This window comes from Pyxicephalus adspersus, chromosome 1 (assembly GCF_032062135.1).
Source record: "Pyxicephalus adspersus chromosome 1, UCB_Pads_2.0, whole genome shotgun sequence".
Taxonomy (NCBI): Eukaryota; Metazoa; Chordata; class Amphibia; order Anura; family Pyxicephalidae; genus Pyxicephalus; species Pyxicephalus adspersus.
In genome coordinates this window covers 116,910,604-116,936,595 of record NC_092858.1, presented here as the reverse complement: position 1 = coordinate 116,936,595, position 25,992 = coordinate 116,910,604, and the positions used below count along the sequence as shown (strand labels likewise).

General features: G+C 37.4%; 2 protein-coding genes across 2 annotated transcripts in view; one reads left to right on the top strand and one right to left on the bottom strand.

Annotated features, from left to right (window-relative positions):
- Positions 1-109: 109 nt before the first annotated feature.
- Positions 110-8,114, top strand: ELK4 (ETS transcription factor ELK4). The gene is made up of 5 exons (XM_072425081.1): positions 110-231; positions 1,037-1,252; positions 2,478-3,368; positions 6,949-7,065; positions 7,563-8,114. The coding sequence occupies exons 2-5, from the start codon at positions 1,046-1,048 to the stop codon at positions 7,659-7,661; spliced, it is 1,314 nt and encodes a 437-aa protein (XP_072281182.1). The 5' UTR covers positions 110-231; positions 1,037-1,045; the 3' UTR covers positions 7,662-8,114.
- A 6,298-nt stretch (positions 8,115-14,412) lies between these two features.
- MFSD4A (major facilitator superfamily domain containing 4A) overlaps positions 14,413-25,992 on the bottom strand; it is a 34,596-nt gene continuing 23,016 nt past the window's right edge. Inside the window, exons 6-10 of the mRNA XM_072425068.1 lie at positions 19,757-19,930; positions 18,739-18,886; positions 17,823-17,893; positions 16,366-16,486; positions 14,413-15,634 (exon numbers count right to left, since the gene is read on the bottom strand). Coding sequence (XP_072281169.1) covers positions 15,579-15,634; positions 16,366-16,486; positions 17,823-17,893; positions 18,739-18,886; positions 19,757-19,930 — 570 coding nt within the window. The 3' untranslated portion in view covers positions 14,413-15,578. The remainder of the gene's footprint in view (positions 15,635-16,365; positions 16,487-17,822; positions 17,894-18,738; positions 18,887-19,756; positions 19,931-25,992) is intronic.

Sequence of the window (25,992 nt, the reverse complement as noted above, 5' to 3'; positions counted from 1 at the left end):
TCTCCCAACTAATCTCTAGGTAACGCATTCACCAAATGTTACACTACGACACTGAGGTAAAAACCAAACATTTCCGGCCACTTGACCCGGAAGCGGAATCGTGTGTTCGGGTCACGGCACTTCCGGGGTCAGGAGCGCTGAATGTTTTGCTCAGAAGTAGTGTATGAGTAGGGACAGCTGTCATAGAGGGCCGGCTGGCTGGGGATCGGATGGCGGTGTAAACTGCGACAGGTAAGCGGCTCTGTGTCTCTTATTGAAGAGTTTATTGAATGTTGTTGCTGACACAAGTTTCGCTGCTGGTAACTCTTACTGAGGTGTTATATTGCGGAGAGTTAGTTGGCTTTTTTATGCTGGCTTTTACCTACTTATTTCATGCTGGCTCATTTGATTTCCTTCATAATAAATGCTTGTGCTTGCAGGCAGAGAGCCTACTTTCAGTGTAAAATGTCCACACTAGGCAAACTAATAATATTATATTAATTACTAATAAGCAGGATTCATATAGCGCCAACAAATTACGCAGTGCTGTACATTATATAGAGGTAGCAAATGACAGACTAATACAGACAGTGATACAGGAGGAGAGGACCCTGCCCTGAAGAGCTTACAATCTAGCAGGTGGGGGAATTCACACACAGGATGGGAGATATGTAGTGATGGTTTCAAAAGACAGAAGAAGAGGGGTAGGCAAGTTTGAAAACATGAGTTTTGAGAGCAGAAAGTAGAAGCAAGCTGAATAGGACAAGGAAAACCATTCCAGAGAGTTGGGGCAGCTCTAGAGAATTCTTGTATCCATGTGTGTGATGAGGTTATGAGTGAGGAAGACATTGGAGGAACGGAGGGAGAGGCTAGGGGAGTATTTTTTTTACCGGTTTAGAAATGTAAGTGGGACAATAACTGTGTAGGGATTTGAAGGCAAAGCACAGGAGCTTGAATTTGATTCTAAGGTGAAATGGAAAGTTACTGAATCTTATGCGTTTCATGTAGATGTAAATATGTTCCTATAATTTGATTGGCTATATATTTTTTTCACCAGGGTTTAATAATGGATAGTGCTATTACACTCTGGCAGTTTCTTCTTCAGCTTCTTCAGGAACCTCACCATAAGAAACTTATTTGTTGGACGTCAAATGATGGGGAGTTTAAACTTCTGCAGGCTGAGGAAGTGGCAAGACTGTGGGGTGTGCGCAAGAACAAGCCAAGTATGAACTATGACAAACTAAGTAGGGCACTTCGCTACTATTATGTAAAGGTAAATTTAAATAAAATACACATAATGCCTAATTGTGAAAAAGTTATGTTTTATGATCTCATGAACATAATGTTCTTAATAAATATGAGAAGATATGGTCTCTAAGAGTAAATCAGTTTTATTGCAACAGCAGCAACTAGCAATTGGACTGAATTGCTTGAAAAGCCATCAATAGAAAACATAAAATGGAAGTATTTCTTATAGGTATGGCATACATTTATCCAAACATCAGGAAATATTGCCACTGAGATACAAGATTAGTTGGTAAAATATAAATAAATAAATGGCTTTAGAGCCTCATGTGTCTGAATTAAATAGTTGTGACCTATATGTACAATTTCATTACATAAGATATAACTCCCACGTTCTTGCAGTGCAAAAGTGTGATGCCTGCCTTAGACTTCTTTAATTTATGATTGCAAATTCGAAGATGTTAAGAGGTAAAGTGTACCTAAACTGAGAAATTTCACTTTACATAAAAGGGTGCAGCACCACCCCCCAATTGAATGGGAGCGCAAAGTTCCCCGGGATACCTACGTCACGCATCCTGGGAGGCTCTTGGGTGCTCCATCTGCCTTTTCGTGTAAAGGGAAAAAAATTGCCGATCTCACACGCAGTGAGATCTGCAAGTTTTTTTTCCAAACTATGTCACCGAATCTCGCGCCTCTATCGGGTGTTGTAGGTAGAGGAGGCGAATATGGCTGGCTGGCTTGGAGACGGACACCGGAACAATGCGATTGTCCCGATAGAAGACACCTCCAGACCGACTGTTCTGCTGGATTGAAGGTAATTGTATTTTTTTTCTTGTTTTGGGCACTTTCGAGTTTACTTCCTCTTTAAGTTACATTTTGACTCGCAAGCAAAACATAACTACATAATACTCACCTTGAACTGCTATAAATTCATCCATTTCTAGCTGAAAAGTTTAGATAAGATCACCCCATTTTGCTGTATATGTTTTTTACTGCTATTTATGATGTGTGATGTGAAGAATTATTTCAAAGGGAAAGAAGATTAATAAAAACTGGTCAGAGCTACCTTCGGAGCAATTTTAGTACTAGGGCATCCACAGCATTATAATTTAGTACTCTACAGGAGTGTGTGTATTATATATAATTAGTGTCCTGAGGTCATTGATTATGTAGTTTCAGAATATATATAATATATATAATAATTCAATAGCTGGAAGACTTTTTTAAATAAATTATATTTTTGTTCCTTTTAGAACATTATCAAAAAAGTAAATGGGCAAAAGTTTGTCTATAAATTTGTCTCATACCCGGAAATCCTTACAATGGATCCACTGGCTTTGAGTAGAGGGGAAGAAGTAGATGGAAACTCAACTGATGTTGCCAACACCTGTGTTTTGAGAGACAAAGAAAACTGTAACAAGGAGCGATTGCCATGTCTTCCTGCCAAAACCTCAGGTCGTAATGATTACATTCACTCTGGTCTGTACTCATCTTTTACCCTTAACTCGCTGAATACAGCTGGAGTAAAGCTTTTCAGACATGCTGCTGTGGAAAATCCAGCAGAGAAGAATGTAGCATTAGAGCCACCCACTTCAGTGATTAAGTTTGTTACCACGCCAGCCAGAAATCCAGAACCTCCACAAGTTATCCCATCAGATTCTCCCCAGCCTCCAGAGTCTCAAAACAAACCTGCAGAGTCTCCTTCAGACATTACCATGCACTCTTGTCTTCCTCCACCTGCCCCTTGCATCTCACCCATTCTTGTATCTTCTGGAACATTATCACCCACTTTGACTTCTAATCAGGATATGACAATAGATACTGATTTGGAATCAGTAACTTCACAGGCTCTTGATTTTCCAAGTGAAGTATCCATGAATGTTCAAGACCCAAAGCTACAGTTGCAGGAGGCAGAACCTGAGCCTCACACTCGTCCCGAGTCTCATCATGAACCTGAACTCGAACCTGAGCAGGAACCTGAGCAAGAACTCTACGTTCTTGATATGAAGACTGGAAAATCAAAAAAGCCTAAAGAGTTGGAGTTGACTCCCACACTGGTAATCACCACAAGTGATTCCAATCCCTTGGGTATTCTCAGCCCTTCACTACCAACAGCATCTCTTACACCAGCATTCTTCTCCCAGGTAATGTTTATTTTATTTCTGTCTAGGCTTTGAACTGAAATAAAGCATTCACACCCACATCTTTTTATTCCATACTTCCTAATGACTGGGCTGCATAGCTTTGCTATAGCTGCATTATTTTGTCCATTCATAATTGGTATGTATGTCATGATATTTTTATTGTAGTATAGCTAAAACAAGCTTTACCAATATACTAGAAATACACATATTGAAATCGAATCTTTTCAGCATTTTATGCTTGGTATTATGTACTCTAATTTTATGCAAAGAAGGATTGTTCTTTATTAAGGGAAGTGTCTGCTATTTCTCTGTAGGAAGGAGGAAATAATGACACTTGACCAAATTCTATAACTACACATGTTTGTAGTCTTGTGTAAACTACTTCATGGTGATTTGTAGGTTACACAGTTGCAGGAGGGGAGCGAAAGGAAGGTAAGCATTTGTGGCTGCAAAGGGATGTAATAAAGTGAACCTGTTTATGTGCTCTTTGTACATTCCTGAAATTTGGTTTTCCTCCTCAGTACTAAATCTGTCTTAAAGTGGAACTAAACCTTACAATAAAAAACTGTGACCAGACAGTCCCTTCTGCAATAAAAAAATGTGCAAGTCAGATTGCAATTATTTCGTTGCACTCACTTGTTCTTGTTGTGTAGCAAGCAAGAACATATTCATGCAGTAATCATACACTGGGCTGTACATGTGCAACTTATTGTACTTTAATACATATCGCAAACGGACAGGTAAGTAGGTTTTTGCCTCATCACAATCAGTAATTGTGAACTATCGTTCTGCTTTAAGGGGCAGATGAATAGACTCCACTCAGTGACATTGTGTTCCTATTTTGCTTGATATGAAGACTGGAAAATTGTGTGTGTGTAAAAGAGGACTGTGGGAATTTTGCATTTGTGCCTTTGCAAACCCAATTATTACCTTGCAAAATTTGTGGTGACCTCGAGCCCCACTGCTTTTAGCTTGTGTAAAGAGCAGAGCTGTGAAAGAGGCCCAATATCCCCCCCGCCACAAATTTCATGCACAAGAAGAGAACCAGTCTGTCAGAACGGAGGTAATTCGCAGAGCCAAAATTTAGAAATGCACAAAGCACACTAAGATTTGAGGGAAACGCATGCCTTTTGTATTTAGACTTCAAACTTTGCAGTTTGTAGGGAAATCACATTGCTTGAACCTTGCGGCTTTCTTAGTTAAAGCATTCCTGCATTACTCTCATTGCATCTATGTTCATGCCACGGTATATATCCTTCCCTTTTGGTTCTATTTGACTACTGTTTGGAATTTTTCTGAGGTTCTTTCTTTGAATCTAATACCTTCTATGTGTTTGATAGATGTGTTAAAACACAGATTAAATCTCCACTCCCAGATTTTCTGTTCTAGTGTTGCATCTTGCCTGTTCAGTCTTGTCCTAATATGAGTAAGCAATGCTGTTTCTACAGGAACTGATTTCTGTATTCTTTCTAAATTTTCAGTGTGTACATATTTCACTAGAACTTTGCCTCTTTACATATCAGTATATTATTAGGGTTACTACTGCCCCAATAAAAAATATTATTGCTCCAATAGTAAAATAATTTGGGTGCAGTCACTATCAGGGGTTAGGGTAAGGATTTTAATGGATGTTCAATGCAGACACAAATGTAGCATGTAGCTAGTTTTGAAAACATTTTGGGAACCACAGACAGAGGGAAGGCAGATGTCCTTGCTTGTTTGTAAACACAAAGGTTGAACAAACTGCACCATATGGTCGAAGTTTAGGAGTAAGGTTGAGTGTTAAAAAGATAGAATTTGCTAACAAAGTAAGGTTTGCTGTACAATAATAACGATTAGGAGTATGCAGTGTTTTTAATCAGTTGTCTGACTTATAGGTGTGTGTAAGAGCTATGAAGCTCAGTGTAATTTTGGTATACAGGGAGCGGAGTTTGCATGTGATAATGATTTGCTGTCTCCGTGTACTTTACCGATATACATAAAAACATTAACCCATACTTGTACAATTAAATATATATATATATATTGTAATTACAGTAAATCTAAAAAAGATTGTACTTAGCTTTACTAATTGCCTGATTTACCTATGAGTCTGAGATGTAAGGCCCACTGAAGTCTAATGCTAACTTGCCAAATGTCTTGACTAACGCTAGTAACATACTGCTTTTCCAGGGAGAAGGTGGAAGCATTGACATTAAATCACTGGAAAAGGGTGGTTTGCAATACAGGTGTTCTAAAATGCACAAATACTGTATATGCTGTGTGTACCAGTACATTGAAGTAAACTCCTGGGGGCACACATTATTGGCCTGACTTATTAAACCTCTCCAAAACTGGAGAAGATAGACTATCATGGAAAAACCTGTGTGAACCAACAAGCCTGGAATGAATGTGGTTCAGGATTGAAAGCAATTACCCAACTAATAGCAAAGGAGTTTTAAGGAATCCATTCCAGGTTTACTGGATCATACAGGCTCATCCATTATAGTCCAGTGCTTAACCCAGAATTTTTTTGAAGCCGTGTGGGAAAAATTGTAGGCGGGTGGAAGCCCATGAATTGTGACCCAACTCTTCAGTAACCACCCAAAAACAGCCGGGTGGTTGCTGAAAAGTGCCGGGCGGTGCACCCAGCTAAAATGGGCTGGGGAGAACACTGATAGACTATCTTCTTCAGTTTTGGAGAGCTTTAATAAATGGTTTGTGTCAAACACAGAGCACAGTCTTCTATTGCTTACCTGTGATCTATTGCTTTCTGTTGTGGTTAATGTTATACATGGTCAAGTGACAGCTCATTTTCTCATCTTGAGTTCAGCTAGTTGGCAGAGCAGCACCTATTAGACATCAGTTGGCCTTTAACTGCTTACTTTAGTGGCATAGAGAAATCTGTAGACTTAATGTGTAAAGCCTAATTATGTGGCAATGTAAATCTTACATAAATTAACTTTTAGCTATATTTGCATACAAGAATCCAGTGTATTTGTATTGATCATCTAGATTTTATATATTTAAAAAATACAAGCCGAAATAAGAATGTGTAAATTGGTACAAATTAACTTTGTTTTTGCATAGCCTGTCAGTGTATGGCTGCCAAACATCTGCATTGCCATTTTTTATTATTCAAATTCTATTAGAAAGCTGTTACTTGCATCTACCACGATAGGTGACCTATGATAAGAGAAAATAAAGGCTGTGATTAAAGCACTTTGTTTCTATAAATTGTAGTTGCATGTCTGGTTTTTAGAGGCTCCAATAACTATCTACCTAGTAAAAATATACTGATCAAGAGTTCTAGTTTACCTTTGTAATCTGCATGCTTGTTTTGGCATGGCTCAGAAAATTATTGGACAGAGCCAGGCAATAAGTTTTCCACAAAGGTGATCTACATTTGCAGTACAAGTTTTCTTAAGTGAGCTGCTGACAGTCTCTATACACAAATACTTGGGCTGTCCAGATTTTTATGCACGCAATAAAAAATAAAATTATATAAAAATTTAGAGTAAAATATATTCTGTCTGTAAGCACCTTTTTAATACTCCAATGTACAGGTTTTTGTATTATTGTAAATGTTTTCTCTTTGTAGACCCCTATATTGCTAACGCCAAATGCCATGCTCTCCAGCATACACTTTTGGAGCACATTAAGTCCTGTGGCCCCTCTCAGCCCTGCAAGATTACATGGTGCTAATACCTTGTTCCAGGTAAGTGAGACATTTATTCAATGCCCATAATGTCTTATTTTTATAATAGTTGTTAGCTTCTTGTTCTTGAATGGCAAATTCAAATTATTTTATGTGGCAACTATGGGGCTTGCTTTTTCCTTTCTTAAAATCCTAAAGAGAAAGTTTTCAAGAAATCGGAAAAAATACCACACATGGATAAACTCTGAGAACGCGTTATACTTCAGTTCCTGAGAATGTGACCTAATTAAATCTTATTTTAAATGTTTTTTTCTTTTCATCTTATAACACATTCTGAAAGTGTTGTTCTGCACCTTTGGTGTATGTGTTGTGTTCACCATAGGTCAACATTTAATTTGCGCTTTTTGACCCTATATTTAGTCTGTGGGATTTAAGAGCTACCCCCTTAAAATATATTGGGGGGTGAAATCTTAAACGATGAAGCATGTATGTATATTTTGTATATATTTTTTTCATATTGTATTTGGCTGAAAATCTGTGTTTTGTTTATTCTTCAGTTTCCCTCTGCCTACAACAGCCATGTTCCACTCACATTGTCAAACTTCGACAGTCCATCCACACCAGGGCCCTTTACTCCTGATTTGCAAAAGTCCTAGCAGATATCCAGGACAAAAATGGGAATATCAACATTTTTATACATATTTGTCAAGTTCCAAATACAGCTGCCATTGTGGAGCACCTTTGCACCTAAGTACTATTTGATTGTAAATTTACCCTTTCAAATATTGCTTCTAGTAATGCAATTTCACAAAATTTGAGCCCGCTGATAAGCATATGCCATTATTCTTGCACTTGGCTTATTAGAGTGGATAAAATGGAGCAATGAACAAAAACCCCAGGAAGAGCACTATTTTTTTTCTAAATGATTACTAATGGGACCTTTTTTGATACAATTCCATCTGGCAAATTCCTTTATTCTGTAAACTGTTTTAACAACAGAATTTAATTTTTTATTTTTTGCCAAAAAAAAAATTTGTCTAGTAAAATTTAGTTGCACAGTGTACAGAAATAGGACCCCATGTTTCAAAATGACAAGTAAAAAACACAAAGCACTTATGCTGCATGGAGTCCAGAGGAATGGAGAAGACCTTCATGTTATGCACTGGCAATTAGAAAAAAAATGACAAAGAAAAAACAAGTTTGAATAAACATTATTATTCCGAAATACAAGCTTACAGACATAAAGTCAACCTACATCTAACTTTTCTATACATTTGTTTTGTAATTTAAAACTCTAGCAAAAAACTTCATTATGTAATGAAGTTGAGGGGAAAAAATGTTATTTTATTTTATCAGGAAACCTGATATGTCATAATTGCAAAAAAAAAAAAGCCACCCGCCAATATGCCCTTTTTTTGTGAGCTTTAAAATGTTATTACTGTAAGATCTATGCAAAATATTCATTTGAAAATCTGTTTTATTAGTGTTTGATGCATATTCTTTACGTACGTATATATACATATATATATATATATATATATATGTTACCCTTTATATTATAAAAAATATCCTATTTGTTTATATGTGGGCAATATTGCTCTTTTATAAATCATCCTATGTGTTCATGTGCAGTCTTTCTTGTTACAAGGGCAGAAAGTACGATTTTTACAATTTTTACTTGCATTAGGCACAATATATTCTGGTGACATTTTATTCTGTGAGGTAAACACTGGTACTATCTGTGAATCTTTTATCGTTAACAACAAGTATATTGTATATTTGTGTTTATTGTCATCCTTACATTTGCCAGCATATGATTTCTTTGAATTCGCCACCCTGTACCTCCTTAAGGATAATCTGTAGAAATGTTTAGGGGAACTTGGCAGATGTTGGCCAGCACTGTAAAAGCTGTGTTAAATGGATGAAAATAATGGAAAATATGGAAAAAATGTAATCCTATACACCTAAGCCATCTAAAACAGTGATTTTCAACCACTGTTCCGTGGCACACTAGTGTGCCGTGAGAGATCTTCAGGTGTACCGTGGGAAATTATCCAATTATGATTGTCGAGTGCCTGTGCTGTAGTGACTGGCAGAGTAATGTAATACTCTTCCATGTCAGTGGGTGGCAGTAGGTAGCTCAAGCGCCTTGTTTATTTTTAGAGGCGAGAATTAGCTACAAAGTGTATTTTGATTTGTGGTGTGCCGCAGGATTTCTTTAATGTAAAAAATGTGCCGTGGCTCAAAAAAGGTTGAAAAACACTGATCTAAAAGGTCGAATAGTCTTGATTAAAGGCTCGTTGCCCATCATGCATTGTGTTAATGCACACATTTACACACAAAAAACAAATTGCAATACACACTTGCCATGCATAGATGCTTCATTGCCTCTAATTACTAATTTCTATTAAGGCACCCCTAATGCACCCCTTCAGCCTAACAAACAGAAAGCACAACATGCATAATTTTCTTTGTGTCATACAGCAAATATATGATAATGTCTATGTGCACAACAAAAAATGGGTCTGGCAGCCTGGCGTAAACATGCCCCTAAATATAAATGTATTTGTCCTCAGCTTGAAGATAAATTTGTTCCCAGGATACTTTATTTCTTTTAAATATGCACTATAACAGGTAACTGTTCAAAACAAATCCTGGATGGAAAATTTTGGCTCTTAAGGACTTTACATCCCTGCCTGAAGTCAGTTAATAATTGTTTATACATTGACTAGCACTTATGTTTGTACTTATTCAAGAAACATTTTGAAAATTAGAAAAATCTTTTTCTGTTCCCAACATCAGGTAACAAATCTTTTGATTTCATTTGCAGCATTGGCATACATTGTGCCACTTCTTTGAGCATATGAACTCATTTCAACTACAGCTGTCATCAATTCCAAAGAGCAGGTATTGGGTTATCTACAAATCTACAAATGTCATAAAAATTCTCCAAATTAATTTTTTGACTGGCACCTGATTCCAGGTTCCATCTTTTTAATAAGCCTTGGATTCTGTTTTTTTATATAGCCCCTACTTCAGCAGGGCTAGATTTAATTCCAAAAAGGGGCGCATGCCCCCTTCTGAGATGAGGCATGTACCTCTTCTGAGCATGCTGGATTTGGAGCATGCGCAGAAGGGGGCATTTTTCTTTACTAAAGGGAAAGAGTTGCCGATCTCATGCATGCTCAGTGAGATTGGTCCCCCCCCCCCTTTACAGCTGGCTACATCACTTCAATCTAGCACCTGCGCAGTGCAAGATCGGGTGACATAGCCGGAAGAAGAAGACTGAAGATTGCAGAAGCCGGCACTTTCTCCGTGACGAGGCAAAGAATTACAGGATGGAGGTAAGTGATTTTTTTTTTTAAGTTTTATTTCATTTTGAGATCATATATCTTTTGGTTAGTGAAAATGATGGACGTCGTACTATGCAGCAAATACTTGCAATGCAAACTGGGAATGTGAAAAAATTCATACACCAGTTACCTTTTATTAAAACCTCATGTAAAAAGAACTCTATACAGCCCGATAGCTGGTGACACTGGCCTGCTTCTGTTCATTTTCTATTGGGAAGATGTCCATAGAAAAAAGAAATCCATTGCATACATAACAAAAAAACAAGTATGTTTTACTGGACAAACCCAGTTTTTCAGATTTGCTTATCTCTTGTTGTTCAAGGTTTAATATGTGAATGCATCATGTGGGACCTTTGTGAGGGGTACAGGTTGGGCTATATTCCCTCTTTATTAAGGAAGCACAGACATATTGCTGCATTTAGTTTTGTTGGTGGTCATTCACAGTCAGTCACAATCAGTACTGTCAGTTGGCTTCTAATATCTGTAATGGATTTTCTTTTCTAAATTAGAATTTTGTCTGCAGTCATTTTAAAGAAATTTTGTGCAATGAGATTTCTACTGTGTGTGTGTGTGTATGTATGTATGTGTGTGTATATATATATATATATATATATATATATATATATATATATATATATATATATATATATACACACATACATAGATATATATGTATGTGCTAATTTGTGTTTGAGCCTTTAACTTCCATATTGTTCTGTCTTTAAAAATCTTTAAATCAGCATGTTAAAGGGTAGCCATAAACATTTGGTACTTAAAATACATATCCGCAGTCTGAAATCTGATATTTTCCTAAAGAAAATATATTTTAATGTAATAGATACTATATATATTTTATATAGCAATATTTTTAGAAATGTTTGGTAAACTGTTGAAACAGTTATCACAGGTTTGTCTAGTCCAGGGGTCAGCAACCTTTACTATCAAAGAGCCATTTTCCTCCTCTTCCACTAAAGAAAAATAGTCTGGAGCCGCAAAACATAACACAGTTTATAAACTTTTAAAAGTTTTAATATTTTTTTAATTCTACCTGTTACAACAAGTGTGCATGTGTAGGCCTACTTTGAAATAAATTAAACACTGAACTATGCCCCTAGAAGCCTCCAGCTTCTAACGTATCATCCTGTTACATTAGCTGGAGGCTTCTTAAGTAACAGGGTAGATTTTTTTGATGGGCAGAGTTCTTTATGTTCTGACGATGCCTTAGCGATGAAATTTTAAGGGGTGTTAGCCACAGGTGTCCTCCACTTGCACCTCTAATTTTGTTCACCTGTACCCCCCAATCTTGAGTAATTGGGGTTTAGGTGCTAGAAGCCTCAAGCAATGTGTAACAGGGTAGATTATTTTGATGGGCAGAGTTCTTTATTTTCTGACGATGCTCTAGCGATTCAATTGTAGGTGGTGTTAGCCATAAGTGTCCCCCACTTGCACCTCTATTTTGGTCACCTGTACCGCCTCCCCCCTGTTCCAGAGAAATTGGGGTTCAGATGCTAGATGCTTCCAGCAATGTGTAACAGGGTAGATTTTTTTGATAGGCATTTTTTTTTATGAATTTTTAGGAGGTGTTAGCCACAGGTGTCCCGTACTTGCACCTCAAATTTTTTTCACCTGTACCCCCGTTTCCAGATAAATTGGGGTTTAGGTGCTAGAAGCCTCAAGCAATGTGTAACAGGGTAGATTATTTTGATGGGCAGAGTTCTTTATGTTCTGATGATAGCCTAACAATTAAATTTTAGGGGGTGTTAGTCACAGGTGTCCCCCACTTGCACCTACATTTTTGGTTTTGTACATCTCCCCATTCCAGAGGAATTGGGGTTCAAAGGAGGGGGATGTCATTGTACACACCCATTTGTACACACCCCGTGGTAGATTTATTTCACCGGTAGATTTTTTTTCATTAGAACACCGGATAGGGAATCCCCCTCCTCCGCAGTGTCTTGGGAGGAAGGGGATCCCCCATCAGAGATCTCCCCGCGGCAGCCGAAGGGAGCCACAACAAGGAGCCGCAGGTTGCAGACCCCTGGTCTAGTCAATGATCCTAAATCCAAGGGGGAGTGCAGGAAGGCTGCATACTATGCTTGCTGTATGGCAAAGTAAATTATGGGACATGTATTTATTTTATCTTTCTTTTTTTGTTAGTTATATCCTGAGGTATGCCTGCATTAGTTTCATTGGTTAGCTCTGATTAAAACAATCTTTATGTTCTTGCATGTTTTTATGTTTATTTTGTTTGAATTTATGGAATCTTGTATTTCAAGAGACATTCTATGACTGCCAAATGTATATGTTGGTTGTCTTTTGTGTATTGGGCCCTGTAACTTCATATTGCCATGAATAAGGTCTACCATGGGATGAAATTGAGCAAGCTGGGTGTATCATAGTAGCTGCTCAATAGCACTTATTTTCCAGCTGCAGACAGGCAAGGGGTTTACCGCTCCAGAATTTATCTGAGGAATCACATACCTAGTTATTATTTCCTTTAACTGTCTTTAATGTAGATATTATCAATTTTGTTTAAGATGGTATGGTAAACAAGATATCACGTGACTTTTTATTTGCAAATTTTCTATGGTAAACAGGCTGATCTGTTCAAGCACCGTATGTAGGTGTCCTAATTTTGTTTAATTAATGTTCTTTTTAAAATGGGTGGGTGAGAAATATAATCAGCTTCAAGCCAAAAAAGTGCATTTATCTGCTTTATTGGTAAATGTGCAGCCAGAAATGCAATTTTTTATTTTTTTCTAAATAAATATTTTAAAGATTAGTATGTCTGCTGTGGTGTTATTTTACAATCTAGACTACAAAACAAATATTTAGGCATTATTCCTAACGTGGCTGACCAGTTTCTGATATTTCTGATGGTTCTGTACGTAATGCACAGTAAGTAACTCTACAGAACTAAATTGTTAGGTATGTGGTGTTTAAAAGCCATGTGCCATTTTCCAGTTCGTGGGTCTTTTTTAATAACCCTTTAAAATAAATGCAATTCTGTGAAAATTTATGTAATCTCTATGGAAGTGTGTGTGTGTGTGTGTGTGTGTGTGTGTGTGTGTGTGTGTGTGTTATATAAAATAAATACAAACGTTTCCCAGCACATTTACCAGCTAGCCAGGAAAAAATTCATTATAGTAAAGCAAAGTTTTGGTAAATTGTGTTAAAAACTTATTTTTGCTGAAAAATGCACCGCAAGGTCACTGCCAATGTGAATTAGCCCTTACTCTTATCCAGTGTTCTTCGAGCAATTTGTGATTCTAACTTGAACAGATATCGATTATCTTTCTGGTTATCTGTAAGGGTGATATTCTTCCCAATTAACCACCACACTAATGTACTGTGAAAATAGTAATTATAGCAAGTTCCCTGAAGCCCAGAAAGTTATTTCAAGGGATCTCCCCATGTTAAAAAGGTGGAGAAACACTGCTCTAATAATAACAAATACATTTTAAAGAAATATTGCCAGGAGGCCAGCCTTCTCCCTAAAGTGGACCTATCACCAAAATAGAAAACCCTGTAAGGTAAAGATGAATATGCCCCCCTTTCCTTCTGTCTTTCCTGTCTTTGTTGCCACCTATGACATGCATCCCAGGAGGCTGCTGGCCTTTCTTTCTTTCTGAAGGAGCTTTATCTTCAATAGGGGAATAAAAATAAATGCCAATTTATGCATGCGCAGTGAGATTGGCACTGCAGCCCCCCCCCCACCTGATCTCGCACATGCCCAGTGGAAGATTGGGTGATGTAGACAGTAGCCAGAATAGGAAGCAAAAAGATTGTGGTGCCCGACGCTTTCTCCTTGCCAGGACAAAGGAGGATTACAGGACAGCACACAGGAAACATTAAAAGGTTCCTTCCTAACATCTTCATAACCTCAGGTTACCCCCTTACATCTCTCATCCTACCTATTGTTTGCTGCACAAACTGAAGAACTGCATAAAAACTTTAAAGCTACCATGACTCAACAGATCTACTCACTAAATCCAGGAGTGACCTTAATGCTTAAAATGTGAGCACTCATTATTTGACACTGAGACTTGGCAACCCTGGATAAAGAGGTATTTATTCTCTTTGTCATTACATAATACTTCTTGCAGAATCAACCACTTTCTTACCAATGTTTCCACATTAAGCCACAGACCATGCCCCTATACAGGTAGTCCCCGGGTTACATACGAGATAGGGACTGTAGTTTGTTAAATTTGTGTATAAGTTGGAACAGATACAATATTTTAATAAATGCATTTTGGACAGATTGCATATTATTAGGCAGCATGGTGTCAGTTACTGTATAAAATCCTTACTGTGAGCTAATCACAAACAAAGTAAAAAAAAAACCTTATGGAGCGTATACATTTAATAACTTCTGGAGCAAGCTGTGCTGTTTTATGCAAAAAGAAACAACTGCTGTTTGGCTTGGTCATTAAAGAGTTACAAGATGTTGCTCAGCTGTGTTTAGTAAAGATTTCTTCTGCAAGTCATGAAAACTGCCCCGTCCCCCCAACAAGCCTCCATCCTGCACACAAACAAGCACTTGTATGTAGGAGTCGTCTGTATGTCGGATGTCCTTAACTCGGGGACTACCTGTAAATAACACTAAACTCTCGCCCATAAATTCTAGTACTACTGAAAACTAATCAAATAGTGTTAGTATCATCTTCCCCAATATTTTTAACTAAATATTGGCCTCCAGTCTAATTTACTTTGGGGAAACTCACAAGTCTTTTATCAGGGTCACTATATTGTGTTCAATTTTCCTTACACATACATGTCCACAAATACAAAAATTGCCTCTAATCTGTGACCTTAAAAAGTGTCAACAACAATGGAGACCATTACAACTACCTTTGGTAGGCAAGATAACCTTCAAAATGTGTTTTACAAAAACTAAGTTTCCTTACTTGAACTCAAATATCTGCTAGGTTTTTTTTAATTTACTTGACTGGGAGCAACTTTAGACAAAGTGTAATGCAAGAGGCTTAGACCACTAACTTGCCAACACATTACATTTATTGCACTGTAAAAGTGTTTGGATGCCACATTTAGTTCCTAATGACATCATGCAGTACAGAACTATACCGTACTGTATAAAGTGACAAAGAATATGTTTTTGTAACAGCTTTTGTTATGATTATGACAAGAAACAAATGTTTGTTTTGCAGGCTCTTTACACATAAATAAGCTGGTTGTGTTTGTAAGAATGGCAGATCTCTACTGTTGATATGGCTTTTCATCCTTTCCTGGTTCTGATGTTTTCAATGATGTTTCTGTAAAAGCAAATGTTTGATATTTTAAGCACACGTTGCATTACAAGTTTTAAATATGTTAAATCACATGCATATTGGTTTGGCAAATGTAAACACTCGATTTGAGATGTAATGGCACTCATTCAAATGTCTGACAATTTGGCTTACCGACTTCCAATCATTGCTCAAGGACCTAGCACTGAGTTTTAATAAACATCTACATGTTTTAACAAGCATATATTCCAGCAACCTTTAGATTAGTAAAACTAAATGCAAAAAAAAACCCAAAATGGAATCATTAAGAAAAATTAGTGGGATCAGCTGGATTACGAACAAGTGTGACTTTTTTCGTTTTGGTTTGAGGGCTTAACTTTATATTATTAAAGTCATCTTAGTACCAAGCGAGGAAGTGTTGGTCTCTGACATTTTAGGTCTTCTCTCCCCCCCACAACCAGTTAACATAGTTCTCTCAATAGGCATAATTCAGTAAGCTATAATGGAGGTGAAATGCACCCGAAAATGTACATTACAACTGGTAAAAAATAAACAAAACCTAACATTTTTCCTGTCAGACACACAACACTTTAAAACATGCCTATTTTGAGGTCAGAAAATTACAAAAATAAAGGCTTCCTGGTATAACCACATTAAAAACTGATACACAGATGCTGTCATCGGTCTACTTTGTGAGGCATTTGTATATTAGGATGAAAACTGCAGTATGTTGTTATTGCACAAACTGGTGTCCTTACCATTTAATTCCCTTGGATGCAAGTTGTCAAGCACCAACAGCACAATATACAGAGTAAAGGCCAATGCGGAGAGGCTGACACCACAAACTAGAAAACTGTAACTCCCCTGGGTTTCAATCACCTGTTATGAATAATATACAAAACATTATTATAATTTTAAATTTATGTGACATGAATGTACACAACACAATAATGCCCATGCAAAGCAACAGTCTCGCTTTAATAACGGCACCACCAGCTTTTTTATGTACCTTTGCTTTACTCCCCTCCGCTGCTTACAGGTTACACAGCAAGAATAGACCATGGACTCTCATCCTACTCCCACTTGTCACCACTAAATGATTAAGCAGCAAAACATCAATGCTGTCCTGTGAGAAGCAGAACAGATCACTCACTGCCCCATATCAAGCCCTTACCCTCTATTTAAACCCTGAGGAATCTTATAGAAGGTAACTAAAAGTAAGTCAGTTTCTTGTTTTGCCCTGCATTGACAAAGCAATGCATACTTTTGGGTAAATTCAGATCTGCTTCAGAATGTGTTAAATGCTTATGGATGCCTACTATGCACAGCTAGGCTTCCAGGTGCATTAACCCATTAAGGTCCCTTGACAGCACCACGTATCCAGTGCAGCAGACGTGTCCGCTGTGGATGGTTCCCCTTGCACCGACATGATCACCTGCAGACTTTCTTTCTAAGAGGACCCTGCTTTTGGTCAGACAATAGGAACTGTGCATTTTAAAAAATTTTTTTGCAGTCTGTCAGGGTTTTCTCCCCCATCTTGATCATTGTTTTTTTTTTGTTCTATCATTCCCTGTTTAATGTACAGCACTGTGTAATATGTTGGCGCTTTATAAAAACTGAATGATAATATTTATTGGGGAGTTTTCCATTACCTGTTCTGAAAACACAACTGTTGACAGAGACATCTCTCAAAAATAAAAGGCAATCACCCTCTCAGATAATATATACTCCTGCACCAGTTACAAAAGAGAGGGTTATTTTTCCTAGTGGTGACACAGATAACAATAAAACCTGTACAGTTACCATGTTAGGTAGTATAAGGAAACTCTCAAACACGATGCAGAGAACAGTTAAAACAAATTTGTATTTAACATGTGCTAATAAAGTAATTGTGTCCTGTGTCTTCCACTAGGTGACACTCTTTTTTCAGTGCTGGTATAAAAGTAATGATAATGTTTTGGAAATGCCATAATGGGTATTGTGATTGAATTTAAAGTGTATATATTTAAAAAAAAATGAACCCTATCAAATTATAATTTTTTTTTTATAAAATTAAATGGTTGCAGTCATTATTTATCACAATAAATTTCCTATTCATACCATTCCCCAATATAATTCTCATTACTATAAGGCCTACTACATTGCTATAAAAAGGTATGTATAGAAATAAGTAATTTGCTTTTCTGTGTAAAGAATGAGTTGAGTTGTTTCTTACCATTCCTACTAGTATTTGAAGAACCATCTCACCTATTCCAGCGGAGGTTACAAGAACTGTAGTGGCACAGCCTGTAGGTACAAACAGAAATCCCTTTTTAGTTAGTCTGATGGCAGTGGTTTGATATCAGTAACTCTATACACATATAACAAACGCCCCAAGGTTTTTATAACAGTTTGAAAATTATTTAAAAAGTAGGTTCTGTGACTATTTGGAAGACTTAAATGATACTTTTTTTCCCCTTTTTTATGGTTAATTATATATAGGGCTCTCCACTAAGGTCTAATCACTTCTTCTATATACTACATACCCAACTACTGATATATATTTTGTAAAAACAAAGGTGTTGATATCAAAATACCCAATACATCACAACATGAAAAATATAATGTGGTAAATTGTTGATATGTTCAAAATGTTGGTGTTAAGTTCCCTAACATTTATTAGCAGCAACAAAATGCCCTCCACACTCGGATAATATTATAATAATAATAATAATAATATTCTTACTTTTGTTTGTCCTAAAGGGGGTGAGTGTGCACTACAAGGTATGCAATCAGATGATATGAACCACAGTGTGTGCTGAGGACAACATATAGTTGATTTAACCAACTGGATGGTGTGGCCGGAAGAGAAGAGGTAGTGTTTCCACACACAACAACAAAAGGCCTTGGTTTTTACAGAGTTGTACTTTGAAAGAGCCTGTGCGGTAACAGGGCCAATTGTATTATCTGACCTCTTTCAAACACTCTTAAAACTCATGTCCTGCTATGTAGTACCTATTTGCTGGATACAATCATTTTAAAGCCTCTGCAAGTTAGAGAATATTAGATTATTACATGCACATAGTTAAAGCCTTTTGATTTAAGTGCATGAAAACTGTTTTTCTTTTCTTTTTTAACACATTTATTCTTACCTTTGTAGTTTAGGATATCTTCTGTGTAGGCCAGCATGCTGGGGAAAACACTGCTGATGAAAATACCAAGAATAGCTGTTCCTATAAAAAGTCCAGCCATGGTATTCTGTGACAAAATCAGGAACAGAAATGCTCCTAAAACACCAATCTATAGAAAAAGAGGCATAAGTGATATTAGGCACTAATAAATATAGGTTATAGAAAGAATTATTCTCCTAATGACATAATTTTAAATACCAGTATCAGTATTTTTAAAATTGACGGTAAAACGAAATAATGGGACAGTTTGTTTCTTTATCACTTACAATGGACTTAAAATTAATTAATTAAATAATTATTGGAATTAAAATTAATGGACTTAAAAAAACGTTTAAAGTATGATATCAAGGTACAAATTAGATATTGCAGAAAATGCTACAAAGAAAAAAAAGTTTTGTTTATCTTTGTTTTATTATTCCCTATTGTATTTATCCAATAATTAAGCCTCCCTACCTTCGATATCCTTTACCTTCTTTCTCCCAAAGAAAATTAGCCACTTCAACTATTTACAGGTTGGTTCTAAAACGGCCGGTACAATCCATTAAAATGGGTCAACATCAGTATAAAGTCCCAATAAATATCTGCTCTCACACTTGACAGCAACACCTTAACATGTGCTTACAGAGTTCAACTACTGGAAGATTTACAGTAAGTGCTATGGCCTGTATTGAGTAGGCTGGCAAAGTTTTTGCCCTGACATACCACTAGCAAAAAAAGCCAGGAATAGAGTATACTAGAGTATACTACATCATTGGGGTTTACTCAGAAGTTGCCTATTTTCCTCTATGGTCGGAGCAAATAGAGTATGTAAAACTAAAAGCATCGGTGGCAAGTTTTGAACCTTGTACTTTCCTGCACTAGCAATGATATTGAGATATCAATATCTCAGCTTTGGGAGCCTGTTTACCTTTTTAATCTTAAAGGAAAGGGTAAATGTTTCAGAGAGCTATGATAGAAATGCATTTGTGTTTGAACTTACCAAGTTAATAAATAGCATTGTTCGAGGAGCCATTTTGTATGATGCAGGAATTGAGATGAGTCTTCCCAAGGTAATAGAAGCCCAAAAGAGGCTTGGTAGATACCCTGCTGTCTTGTGAGCTAGTGACAATGGTTCTTCCACAGCATAACTATAGACAAAGCCAGAGTATTCTCCCTATGAAAATTATAATCATGTTGATAAATGTGCATAATAATCTTATGTACAAATGTATTTAATTATATTTGCAGTATTTGTGTTACCACTGTCATACCAATGAACATAGACTTCCTGGTAAGTCAGTGACAATTTTACTTTAAAGCTTTTGCCCTGTTTAAAGATAATAGTATACGCTAAAGGTTGCAGGTCCCAATAATAAATGTCTTAATAATATAAGAGTTTATTTTGTATACTTTTACTTTTTCATTGCCTTTTTCAGTTTAGTTACTGGACGATTCTGTCTGTTGTAAAATATTCTGATTTGAAGATTTTTACAAGAATCCTGGCTACACATTTGGGGATGTATTTGCCCTCCGTAGTGCACAAAGATCAAATGGATTTTATCTCTTGCCATCAGGCGGGGGATAACACACAGTAAACAATAGATATTAATGATGGAGAAGGGGGCGCTACTGCTTAGTTATAATGTGGAAAAAGTGTTCGACCACCCCAACTGTGCTTTTATGTACAGCATTCTCACCTATATAGGAATTCTGGAACCCTTTCTGCAAGCCATCTGAGCATTATATTAGTGCCCTGCAGTGGCAGTTAGGTTCCCCCATTCAACTTCCCCGCTTATTAGAATTTATAACAGCACATGCCAAGGGTGCCCAATATCTCCCCTATTATTTGCATTATGAATCGAGCCATTAGCTCAGATTATCAAGCAACGCTCAGGTATTGAGAGAAAGTATAGAAACTCTGCTCTAAATCAATAGGATAGAGCAGAACACAAACAGGTAAACCTGCACTAAATAACTGGAAAATTGTGTTGCTAAAATAAGAATATTACAAGTATCCCCAAACCATGGCATTTAAAATAATGTTTTTGCTTTGCCTAAAGAGTAAAGAAGGCAATTTCAGGTTGTGCCCCCATTCTCCTCACAATTAGTGGATTTAATCTGTACTAAAGACTCCATTGGAAGAGAGGGTACCCCACTCCGGAGTTTGCTCAACATGTTCCCATTATATCCCGTAACACTGCATCACAAAAAAAAATTGTCTGCTACTTGGTCCATGTGTCCTATACTAAATCAAGTGCGCTGAATCCAAGTCTGAAGTCAGATTCTGTCTAGGACATCAGGATTTTAAGTTAAATACTTGTTATAGACGCGATTAGCTACATTCTCTCATTCCACAGTCCTTGTTCAACAAACTTGTACAATGTACACTTCAGAAGTGTTTCAGGCACTAGGTTTTAGGTTTGTGGCTCTCCGCTGTCTCCTGTTGCAGAAACCAGCAGTAGTCACCCATCATGTTGGGGTTGCACTGTCTTGATATCTTTTTTACATAACAGAAATGTCCTGGTGGAACTCTCCCCTTGTTCTTCACTCACATCACACAAATTAATTTTAAGTGACATTCGGCAGCCAATTTGATGGTATGCTGTTAGCATGTTGTTCACGAGTTCAGCAAAGTTTTTAGCTCGCTGGTTGCCCAGAAAGTTTTGTGCAACTAGCACAAATGAATCACATGCAGCAAGTGAATTGAGTTTGTTTCTGAATGTGGCATCACGCATCCAATTGCAGATTTGAGGACCAACAAAAATGCCTGCTTTCAATTTAGCATCTTTTAAAACTTTTCCAAACCTAATTTTCCTTCAGATACTGAAAACCTATACCATCACGGTCCTTTGCAATGACAACATTTTTCATTATTGCAAGTTTATAATGAAGTGGTGGAAGATAAACTTTCTGTATATTAATGAGTGATTTATGCTTCACGTTGTACTGGCCAACAGTGTGTTCAGGTCTGGGTGGCCATTCATTCACTTTGTAAGGGTTGTTGTCATCACGACTGTTCCACAGGCACAAAAGGCACATATATTTTGTATATCCCTATTGCAGGGCATGAAGGAGTGTCACCACCTTCGGGTCACCACAAACGTTCCAATTGTGTTCTGAAAAGTTAATCAATTTCAAAAAGACCTCCATGGATTCGTATGTCTCTTTCATTCCATCGCCATGAGCAAGAGGAACAGAAGGTTTTTCGTTACCTTTATGCAGCAATACAGCTTTCAAACTTGCTTTGCTCGAGTCTATGAACAATCTCCACTGCTCTGGTTTGTATTTGAAACCTAACTCCATCATCAGACCACTCGCGTCGCTCCAGAAGCAAATGTTGTTTTCCAGCTTGTAATAACCTGCAAACTTTGTGTGACTATCACAAAAGTGTGAAGTTCTCATTCCTTTTTGTAGCAAATTCCACTTCTTTAATCTGGAGGCTAACAGTTCAGACTTCTCTTTTGACAAATGCAGGTCCCTTACTAGTTCATCTAAATCTGATTGGCTTTTAAAATGTGGCTTACCCTCTTCAAATTGGGGTTCATAACATTCATTAACATTGGCATCATCCTCCTGTCCAACATGTCACTGTCAGTAACAACAGATGTGGAAGGGACTGGCACTGGATTCTCTGCATCATGTGGCACAGGCTTCAGAGCAGATTCACAATCAGGATAGATGCTTTTTGCTTAGTCTTCTTCGAAAACCCAACAATTTACAGAAGCAGCAGTCCGAGTGATGGTCTTTTGGCTCACGCCAAACCATAGGCACAGTAAAACACATTTTATTCCTTTTCCCATTCAACCATTGTTTTAGGCCAAGGTAACACACCTGACAGCAGATATGAGGTGCCCAGCTTTTATCCTGATCTCCAATTTCACATCCAAATGTTTTCCTGGCTGGTTGATAACCTATAACCTGTTGGCGTGATAATATATGCGCCAGAAATGTAATTTAGGTCGAGCACAAACATTTTAAACCCCATGGTTTTGGGGATACTTGTTAAAATTTATTTCTTCTTTTAGCCCCTGTAGTAGGAATGGTGAGGCTTTCCGAATATTCCACTTAAGAGCCACCTAAAAGGTAATCTTTTTTAGCCAAAAAAAAAAACATGGAATACTGAATACATGTATTGTGGATGTACAGGTGGATTTGTGTAAACTGTCTGGTCTGTGCCCTTGTGAACATTTTGTATCCTCCTTCCCATATTAGGTTGGGTGGGATTGACCTGATAAGAAGAAAGTTATGGCTGTTATGCCCGATGGGTCATGAGAAAGAAAGCAGCTGGTAATATACAAAATATATTCTCACACTAATCTCACATAATAATGTAACAAGGACGTTTGGCAAAAGTGAGCTAGGAATGGTCATAATTTGATTGGGTAACATCAGTGTATAATTGTTAACTCCAAATATTATACAATTGAGTGCTGACGCTGACATTTTCTTTCATCCCTTAGGTCTTACGTACCTCATTCCTGAACAATCCTCAGATCGCAGATAGTTTTACACAATAAATTATGCGACAATAGTGTTTGAATATTTTGTTTTGGTCCAACCCGGTTACTAGAGAACTGCTTACATTCCTGGACCTGTAAATCCCCTACTCAAGTGAGTGTGTGCTGGCGAATTTTTTTAAATCAAATCAAATTCTGAATACAGAACCAGCTATGCCATTAATAAAAATTGCATATATAGTCATGTGGGAATCTTGCTGGGTAGGGAGCTACCTTTTCAACTTTTCAACTTTCAGCTCTTAAGAGTTTGGTGTGCAATTTGTATAAAGAAAATGTGTACAAAGTTCTTATGCACTGGTACTATACTTAAGATAAGCTGCACACTATTTATCCTACATGTAGTAACCTATGCTGGAGATGTGGTTCTCAGGTTGGCACACTGTTTGACATCCTATAGATATGCCCAAGGATTATGCATTATTGGACAGAGGTTAATAATCTCCTCTCCAACATAGCAGACATCTCAATCTGGTTGGACCTGGTGACTCATTTGCTGAACATACCCATATCGAGACTCTCCACACACCCTCATTGCACACATACATATAGGCACCGGATGTCTACTGGAAATCAACTTCTCCTCCTTCTTTTTATGAGTTGAAGAAGGCTCGAGTGGGAAACTTGGTTGATGGAAGAGTTGTCTGCAAGATAATATAATCACTTAGATAAGTTTGATGCGATTTGCGTCCCATGGGATCAGGTGGTTTCATCTGGCTTGGTTATATATATATATATATATATATATATATATATATATAAAAACTTCAATCCTGCAGGACAGTCTGATCCATCCGTAGGTATTTTGCATCTGGTCCCGCGTCGTCCCGGCATCCATCGCTCCGGGCGCTGCCATCTTCTCCTCTTCTTTCTGGTTCTTCATCCTACGTCACCCAACCCAGGGGCGAGATCGGGTGAAGTACAATAAAAAAATAAATTTCCGTTCTCACTACGCATAAGTGAGATCAGCAAATTTTTTTATTTGTGCGAAAAGGCTCCTTCTGCGCATGCCCAAATTGGGGGGCGGTGCTGCATGCTTTAAAAAAAAAAAACAACAGAATTTTTACCTTACATAAAAGGGTTCTTTACCCTTTTATGTAAACTGCAAATTCTTCGTTTAGGTACGCTTTAACATCTATGGGGTTTTTTCTATGGTCACCTTCGCTACTTTCCCATCTTGCCTTTTTCAGTTGTTCTGGTATTATCTAATTTATGTTTATGTCTTTGTTGTATATTATAAATCTAAAAACTTTATTAAAAATTTTACATTTCAAGAAAAAAAAAAAACTGTAAAACTTGAAAACTTGTTCCACACCCCCCACGAAAAACAAAAAACAATGGACCTGAGTTCCTGATATTTTTCATATGTCTTTGGCCACCACCGTATGTCTGATCATGATCACTCATTCTACTCAAAGGACTTGCTGTCCTATCCCCGTTACACCACATCACTTCTGGGCAATGCACAACTGCCTAGACTATCCAGCACAGAAACCAAAAGGCATTAAAAGGTAGAAAGTAATAACCAAGTATATTAACAAACTTTGTTGTAGATTCATAGCTTTTTCTGTTTCAAAGAACAAGCTGTTTGTTCCACTCTGTCCTCTGCAAAATAAATCCTAAATGGGAGTATATAGTTCATTATAATGTAGCTGGTGTACTTTCCATTGATTTCTAATGAGGAAAGCTGTAGTGCCTGCATCTCTTGAAAAGAAATGAACCCCTAGGGAGTTTTTAGGGGATGCCTAAAACTTAACTTGTATCCTAGTGGAGACCTCTGTGAAAGTCAGTGATCCAATCACACAAGCAAGAAATTAGATGTCTGAGGGATTTTTTTATTACAGCAGTGGTATTCAGAACACTGCAAAGTTTTTACAAGATCATGGTTGCTGTATCAACGTGAAAAGGTATTACTTAATTTTGAAAAAAGACATTGGTACCAATTGTATGTCCTATATTAGGTTTTGTTATATGTTTTTTTTTCCTCTTGCTTGCTTTAATGAACGTGGGGTATCCCCTTAACACAAGATAGGCCCTACATCACAATCTGTTGGCTAGAAAAAAAATGTATATGTATATATGTGTGGTTCTTCCTTAGCTCCTAAACTTAGTACTTCCAAAAATGTGTTTTGGCCTTAGTTGGGTTTTACTTATTTTTGAATATGTCTAGGTAATTTATTACAGCATATATTACCTTTAAAGTGGTGGTAAACCCAAAACTAACCCAAAACAAAAAAAAATCACACTTACCTTCAACCCCGCAGATTAGTCTATGCGTCGGAAGGTTTCTTTCATCGGGTCCCATGGCCCGGTATCTGTCTTTGGCCCAGCGCAAGGGGAGTGCCGCCATCTTATCCCCTCTTCTTCTGTGTTCTTTTTCCTACGCCACCCAATCTCGGACTGAGCAAGATTGTATAATGAAAATTGGGAAAAACTTGCTGATCTCACTGCTCATTTTTTTCCCTATTGATGAAAGGAATCCTGCCCATGTTGAGATGCTGAGGCATGTGCAGAAGGAGCAGCCAAGAGCCTCCCAGGATGCGTGATGTAGGTATCCAGAGAGGCTGTGTGCTCCCATTCATTCTTGATCGTCTGGGCAATCGAGAATTAAGGGGGCAGTGCTTTCTTTTGAAAAAGGGTTTGTCTACCCTTTTATGAAAAGTAAAAATTCAGAGTTTAGGTACGCTTTAAGCTTTCCTAAAGCTACATGATGTTTTGTCCA